The sequence below is a fragment of the Lagopus leucura genome, unplaced genomic scaffold (genome assembly GCF_019238085.1).
Source record: "Lagopus leucura isolate 7727_CA_CO unplaced genomic scaffold, USGS_WTPT01 Super-Scaffold_741, whole genome shotgun sequence".
NCBI lineage: Eukaryota > Metazoa > Chordata > Aves > Galliformes > Phasianidae > Lagopus > Lagopus leucura.
Window position 1 is genome coordinate 8,273,040 of NW_024962256.1, and position 7,752 is coordinate 8,280,791.

A 7,752-nucleotide genomic window follows, 5' to 3' on the forward strand; every position below is an offset into this window, starting at 1 on the left:
CTCTGGGACCTCGCTGATGCCCAGGTTGTGTGCAGGCAGCTGGGATGTGGCCAGGCCATTGCAGCTCCGGGCAGTGCTTACTTTGGCCAAGGCTCAGGCAGCATCCTGCTGGACGACGTGCGGTGCCAGGGAAATGAGCTGGCCTTGCAGCACTGCAGTCACATTGGATGGGGGAGACACAACTGCCGCCACCATGAGGATGCTGGTGTTGTCTGTTCAGGTACTGCAACATTTTACTATTCCAAAGTGTTTTCGATAAATGGCCCCAATTTATGCGTTCAATTGATCTGAGTGTAGTGTTATTCAGTCATCCTTTCTCCATGACAGCAATATGACTTACCATGATATCTCTACTGCTGTATGGATGCAGTCTTTAGAGCTGTACCAAGTGACATGTTTTTCTTACCTGGCTCCTGTAGGTCCACTGAACACGACGGACTGGCCCCATTCAGTGGGTGAGTCATGCCTCCCTGGCCCTGCAGCACACTCTGCCCCAAGCAGCAAACAGCTGCTCCCACAAAGGAGCTGAGCTACTGCAGGAGAGTGGTGGTGATGGGGACAAGCCCTGCAGCTGCCCACAGTCCCACAGTCCCACAGTCCCACAGCTCCGGGACAGGAAGCTGTAGGGGAGAGCTCCAGCCTCAGCTGGCTCAAAATTTCCTGGGCCTTAGGGCAGGTGCTACAGCTGTGCCCTTCCCTGCCATCACCATCTCTAAATACCACTTTCAATTTAATGATGATTTCAAACAGGCTGTTACCCACCCCCATTCTCTCCATTATCTTCTGTCAAGGTGGAATGTAACAAAGGGTAATTAGACCCGATCCCATTCCTGAGGGGTCTGTAGCCTACATGAGACATGCCCATCATACAGACAATCCTGATGTGAGTGATTTTGTTCTCTCTGTTTGCAGGACTGAGTGCCACCATACCGGTCACCTCCGCAGTGGAGACAAGTGCCCCAGGTCCAGAGACGAGCTCCCCACTGGAGAACAGCGCAGCAGGTAACTGCCCAGCATCACTCACCAAGCACCTTCATGCCCTCAATCCAATTTCCTAAACTCAATTGCATTGGAGGATATCTCCCAGCCATGGGAAGAAAGAAAATATGGTCTCTTCTTCCACCATCATCTGTGTCCACACCAATGGCTAATACTAGGCCAGACAGGCACCCACGGGGAATGGTGGTATCCTGGGGCAGGAGGATGGGATAAGCAGCTTCTACAGGCCCTTCCCAGCTAACTCATCCAACTGTGTTTGTGCTCAACTCCCTCTCTCCCATAGGAACCGGTCTCCACCTGGTCAATGGGCAGCACAGATGTGAGGGCCGCGTAGAGCTGTATTATGAAGGCCGGCTGGGGACGGTTTGTGATGACTTCTGGGACCTCGCTGATGCCCAGGTTGTGTGCAGGCAGCTGGGATGTGGCCAGGCCATTGCAGCTCCGGGCAGTGCTTACTTTGGCCAAGGCTCAGGCAGCATCCTGCTGGACGACGTGTGGTGCCAGGGAAATGAGCTGGCCTTGCAGCACTGCAGTCACATTGGATGGGGGAGACACAACTGCCGCCACCATGAGGATGCTGGTGTTGTCTGTTCAGGTACTGCAACATTTTACTATTCCAAAGTGTTTTCTATAAATTGCACCCATTTTATGCATTTATAAATTAACTTCTGTCAAGACGGAATATTATGGAATAATAATTTGTCCTGATTTCATTCCTGACAGACTCTGTCTGTACCCTACATTGGGCATTTCCATCATTCCACCCATCCTCCTGTGGCTGATATTATCTTCTGTATTTGTAGCAGTGACTGCCACCACAGAGACAAGTTCCCCTGTTCCAGAAATATTGTTGAGAGAGACGAGCTTTCCTGTGGAATACAGCACTGCAGGTAAGTGTACCCATTGTCACCCACTGTGCTTCTTTGTGTCCCTGATGTCTCTTCCCATACCAGTTAGCAATGGAGATGATCTTCCTGCCCTGGACCTCTCATGTCATAGAATCACAGAATGGGGGCCAGGATCTATTGGGCAAGGAAACTGCTGGCAGCTGGGGACACTGCAGAAGAGGGTCATGGAGTGTGTGCCCCTTCAGTGGATAAATTTTTCCATAAGTATTTTGTGGAAATGCTCTGCATGATGAGCGTGCCGTGGAATGGGAGCTCCTTGGAGATGGGTTCTGCTGGGGAATTCTGACATACCCTGACTGTGTTCAATGTTCCACACCCCAGGCACCCGTGTGCGGCTGGCCAACGGCCGACATGCCTGCGAGGGCCGCGTGGAGATGCAGGACGGGCAGCGCTGGGGCACAGTGTGTGACGATTTTTGGAGCCTGAGGGACGCGCAGGTGGTGTGCCGTCAGCTGGGCTGTGGGCCTGCCATCGCCGCCCCGGGCAGCGCTCACTTTGGTGCTGGCACAGGCCGCATCCTGCTGGACAATGTGCAGTGTCGTGGGGATGAGACCTCCCTGCTGCGCTGCCGGCATGGCGGCTGGGCTGTGCACAACTGTGCGCACATGGAGGATGCCGGTGTCATCTGTGCAGGTAGGTGGGTGATGGGGATCCAGCTCCATGAGCACCTCGTTGTGCTCCATCCCTTCCGTCCAACGCCCCATCCTGGTGCTCCTTCATCTGAGCATCACAGCTCACCCGTGGCTCCTATTCTTCCCCCACAGCTGCTGTGAGCACCCCAGCACCAGATGCAGGTAAGACTCTCCCGTGGCTCTCATCTTTTGCATTTTGTTGAGCTCTTTGGTTGGACCAAACCATGGACTGGTATTGCCAAGGTGTTCACGTTGTTTTGTTCAGAGCTAACAAACCAAAGTGCACTGACATCAAGGCATGCCAACACCGCACGCACACTGCTACTCTACTGACATTAGTTGTGTGTGTAGTACCCTTTATTTAGTGTGATGATTTTTATGCAGTGCTCACATAGTATTTTTCAAATTGATACGGTTTTACTTGAAATGTTCACCATTTGCATTCACAGCTGCAGGCAGTTTATCAGTCAAGTGTTGCACATTGGGTCCTGTTTGGCTGTACAGCTGCCATAGCCTTCATCCTGCTCTTTCTGCAGTGAGAAGCAGAATTCAGAACTTGAGCATTCACAGAAAACAAAATGGAGAATTGCCTTTTGCATGTTGCATGCTGTAAGAATTAAGTTCAGAGCTTATGCCCACCTTCCTATAAGGAAGCTGTATGGCTTATCTGTGTGTTTTATGTAAGAACACATTCATGCTGGCATTTTGTAGCCACCCTCATGGGCAAAGCAAGAGATAATTCATTTAAGGCCTTGCCCAGCTGCTTGGAGTGCTTATTACCGTGTGAGGGGATGCTGTCTGTTCAGGAAGGTGTTTCCACGTTGATTCTCATGGCCCCTCCCAGAACCAGACCTTGACTGCAGGAAGAAGAGATCAGAGCAGCCTGAAGATGGTGATCTGACACCACAGATGTGACAACGAACCAGCAATGTGAAAGTAAACCTGCAGCAAAACCAAATATTTGTTTAGATTTGGAACATACTGAATATGACCTGAAGCCAGCAGGAGAGCTGCTTTTCAGCAGCTGTAGATTAGTTACGTAAAGCAAAAGTTCCGTTCTGTAAAGGTTACTGCGAGTAAATTCTCTTTCACTTCTTTTTGCAGCACCTTACTTTTGTGGTGGCTTAATTTCAAATTCCTCTGGGATGCTGCAGAGCCCAAACCACCCTGGAAATTATCCAAACAACGCTGACTGTGTGTGGGAAATACAAGTACAGAATAATTTCCGTGTTATGCTCACATTTAGAGATATTGAGTAAGTAAATCATTGATTCCCCAGGCAGATAACAAAGCCAAAACTTACTTGAAGAGTTTGAAAGTATATTTGAGACATTTTCCCAACTTGAAGAGTGTCTTCCAGCATTTGGAAGACTTGAACAGATTGGATCAGTGAGGTGTTTTCTGCTTGCAACTACATGCACAATGAATAAAATCTCTGCCCCAAAAACTTCAAGTGCTGAAGGCTTTCATCAGGTCAGCCTGAGCTTCTGGAACACTCTGACAGGTGCTGATGCTTGTTTCTCAGGATGCAGAGCAGCAGGTGCCAGTATGACTACATTGAAGTCTATGATGGGCCCCCACACTCTTCTCCTCTTCTTGGGAGAATTTGTGCCGGTTCCTTTCGCACGTACACGTCATCTTCAAACCTGATGAGCGTTCGCTTTCACAGCGATTCAAGATACACATCTAGAGGGTTTCAAGCCCACTACTCCTCCATTCCAGCAGATCACAACATCGGTAAGTTCTTGTTCAGAATAGAAACCGCTGCTCAATAGACAGGCCTGTAATAGATTCTTAAAATAAAACATGTCGTTTCGTAAAATAAACATGTGCATGTATTTAAAGATGTAAGGGAAAGGAAGTGATGTGTGCAAAATATTCTGGGTTCTACTGTGAGCTGCTTTAAGTAAAAATCAGCATTTGATTCAGTTGCGCCCTTTGATCATTAACCAGTTGCCTAATTCACAAATGTATCTTACCTTCTTCTTCCACCAGCCCTTACGTGCTTGCCAGACTACATGCACGCAGTGGTTAGCAGGGACTATCTCCAATCCCAGGGCTACAATGCAGAGGGGGTCACCCTGAATGACACTGGCTGTGAACCGATGCTCACATCACGCGAGGTTGTGTTCAACATTCCCTACAACAGTTGTGGGACGACAAGAGAGGTAAGCTTACAGCCCTGCACCTATCTGCAGGGCACACTGAAATGAGTCCTGAAAGGACCGCTGTGGTCCTCGGTGCTAAGAAGTGCAATGCAACCTGTAGGTTTAATTGCTTCAGCATTCCTTGCTTCATGGAATCTTCATGCTTAATAGAAATGACTTTTCAGGGAGGAAAATCATCGTTGTAACTGCCGTGCAGATTTGGGGTCATTGTGCATTTCATGGTCAGTGTACAGAAGTGCAACAAGTTGGCTCTGCTGTGAATTCAGAAGTTTTTCACCACTTATTTCTGCTTAATTAAATACCAGCAAGTTTATTTACATCTCAGCAGAAATAACCAACACCAAGCTTAGTTCAAAGAGCTTAAGATGAAACTACCCTTTTAATTGCATATTACTTTATCGAAGCTTAGAATACAGGATGTGTAAGAAATTCAATTCCTCTTTTTAAATTACATTACAGGAAAGCAATGATACAATCAACTATTCCAACGTGATCAAAGTTATCTCTTCTGGGCACATAATAAAGAGGAAAAAGGATCTTCTGTTACACATCAGTTGCAAAATGCTACAAAACACATGGATGCAAGTGATGTATGTTGCTGACGATACTGTGGATGTGAATGAAAATCAGTTTGGAAGATATGCTGTAAACATTACGTTTTATGATTCCTCATCATTCTTGCGGCCAGTGCGTGACTCTCCGTACTACATTGACCTGAACCAAAATTTGTACCTTCAAGCTTACCTTCACAGCTCTGACCCAAATCTGATGATGTTTGTGGACACATGTGTGGCATCACCCGATCCTCATGATTTTAACACTCTGGCCTACGATATAATCAAGGATGGGTAAGAGCTTTTGCAAGTCTTTAGATGTGTAGTAGTAATGTCCTTCCTGCATTTATTTTAAAAAAAGTGAGAACTGGTTTGGGTCTTCTTATCAATGGACTGTTAAAAGAGTTCTCTGATTTTTTTTTTAAATTATTTTTACAACCTAGGCCTAAGAAATGAAACTTAAACCTTACTAATATTTTGTTTGGCTGGCTTTGTCCTTGTCCTTATATGCAAAACTCAGTGAGCAGTGGGATGGATGGATGAGATGGTGAAAACTGGGAGCAGAAATCTATCGTCATAGGCATTCATATTTTAGTAAATCCAGCAGAACCACGTCAAGTGTCAGGCCCATTCGTTGTGCCTCACATAGAGCTGACATTGAGCAAGCAGCCCATTCTCCCCTCTTCACCACTTGGCATACTTCCCTCTCTATCTTCTTCACAGGACTTGGGTATACTTAGACACAGTCTAAAAGTTGCATTATTTTTGTTCTCAGCACCTGGCTGCCTTTTAATTTGCCGTATTTTTGAAGGAATCCACGTGTAAATCCACAAGGACTAATTCTCTTTATTTCTTTCTAGATGCATCAGAGATTCTTCCTATGCCTCGTACTACTCCCCCTACAGCCACTTTGCTCGCTTCAAGTTCAATGCCTTTGAGTTCATCCACCGCCACGCGTCGGTCTACCTGCAGTGCGAGCTGGCGGTGTGCCGGCTGGGCGACTACTCCTCCCGCTGCTACCAGGGCTGCCTGAGCCGCTCCAAGAGAGAGGCAAGTCCTGCCCACGAGAAAGTAGACGTCATTGTCGGACCGCTGAAGCTTCGAGAAGGAGATGCTCAGAGCAGGAATACTGGTAAAGTCGAATAAATTTATCTCGTTCTTATTTTAAGCCTACTTAGTTGCTCAAGTGAAAAAGCCATAGCTCTATTTGTTTCTGACATCTGTCCTTGAAATCTGCTTGTGTTAACTTCACTGTAAACAGGAAGGGATTATTTGGCTCGATTGTCATAGAATCATAGAATCATAGAATCACAGAATTGTAGAATCATAGAATGGGTTAGGTTGGAAAGGACATTGAAGATCATAAAGTTTCAATATCTCTGTGCAGGTAGAGTTGCCAGATATTAGGTCAAGAACATAGAACCCTGTCTTCAACATCCTTCTTCTTTCAACATCTTGCAAACTATTTTCATCTGCATGCATGAAAAATGATAGCTGCTTTGGCTGTCCCAAAACAGTAACCCAAGGTAGTGCCATAATTCCATTGGACTAATTAGCTCCAATCTGATGGTGTAAACTGACTGCCAGCTCTGCTTCCTGAGAATCACGTTCCCAGATCTATTCAGAAATGTTTAATTCCTTCAGTTGTCTTCTGCTCATGAAGCTTGCTTAGTTGTCGTCCTTGCTACCAAAACTCCTGTTCAAAGGGCAATGAAATTAGAACTCTTCTGGCTGTGATCTAGAAAGCATGCCTTTTAGCACAGCAGCTCTTTGTGCCCTGCTCCTTGACACCACAACACCAAACGCTCCTCTCTTCCCTCACAGGACTGGATGTTTCCGTGCCTCCTCCCAACACGGTTCCCACTGCGGGTAATGTGCTCGGGCCTCTCACTGCTGCTGTTGCTGTCCTGGCCATCGTTGTCTTCGTTCTTGCCGGCTTTCTTCTGAGGCCTGCAATGAAGAAACCACTTTTACAGAGGATAATGTGAAACAAAGGCCAATTACGAGACAATCTCATACTGTGAGCCACCAAAATGCTTCACTGACAGCAATCCCATACGTGTCATTTGTAAGAAGCCAAGATGGAGTGAATCCTAGCCTGCTGCAAGCTCCAAAATAACTTTGCAATCTTAACTCCTCTTAATTGATTTAAGAATAATTTCAACAATCATTGCACAATTTGCTCGGTGCAGTCATTTTATCATTTTTCTCCTCTTTAATTACCTCCTCACATTCTCCCGAGAACGTTCATCAGATACCTTAAAATAATGTCAGCTGGAGAAAAAATATGAATGAGGCAATAACAAATATTTCAAGGTTTATTGAAAGAGAGGAAGACTTAGTTCTGGGAGAAGAAATATGCCGTTTGGTGTTGTAGCTGTACCCTGTTCTAATTGTTGGAAGCATTGTTTTTAACACTGAAAATTTCACTGAAACAATAATAGATCTGTGCTTATTTATAAAATGCAGAGATTTTTAAGCTGAAATCTGT

The 7,752-nt window shown here is 46.2% G+C and overlaps 1 protein-coding gene across 1 annotated transcript in view; it reads left to right on the forward strand.

The window, feature by feature from the left end:
* Positions 1 to 7,364, forward strand: part of LOC122175697 (deleted in malignant brain tumors 1 protein-like) — an 11,460-nt gene extending 4,096 nt beyond the window's left edge. Inside the window, exons 3-14 of the mRNA XM_042863562.1 lie at positions 25 to 220; positions 420 to 455; positions 913 to 1,002; positions 1,283 to 1,594; positions 2,229 to 2,540; positions 2,672 to 2,701; positions 3,644 to 3,794; positions 4,065 to 4,276; positions 4,535 to 4,707; positions 5,167 to 5,555; positions 6,122 to 6,393; positions 7,086 to 7,364. Coding sequence (XP_042719496.1) covers positions 25 to 220; positions 420 to 455; positions 913 to 1,002; positions 1,283 to 1,594; positions 2,229 to 2,540; positions 2,672 to 2,701; positions 3,644 to 3,794; positions 4,065 to 4,276; positions 4,535 to 4,707; positions 5,167 to 5,555; positions 6,122 to 6,393; positions 7,086 to 7,249 — 2,337 coding nt within the window. The 3' untranslated portion in view covers positions 7,250 to 7,364. The remainder of the gene's footprint in view (positions 1 to 24; positions 221 to 419; positions 456 to 912; positions 1,003 to 1,282; positions 1,595 to 2,228; positions 2,541 to 2,671; positions 2,702 to 3,643; positions 3,795 to 4,064; positions 4,277 to 4,534; positions 4,708 to 5,166; positions 5,556 to 6,121; positions 6,394 to 7,085) is intronic.
* Positions 7,365 to 7,752: the final 388 nt, after the last annotated feature.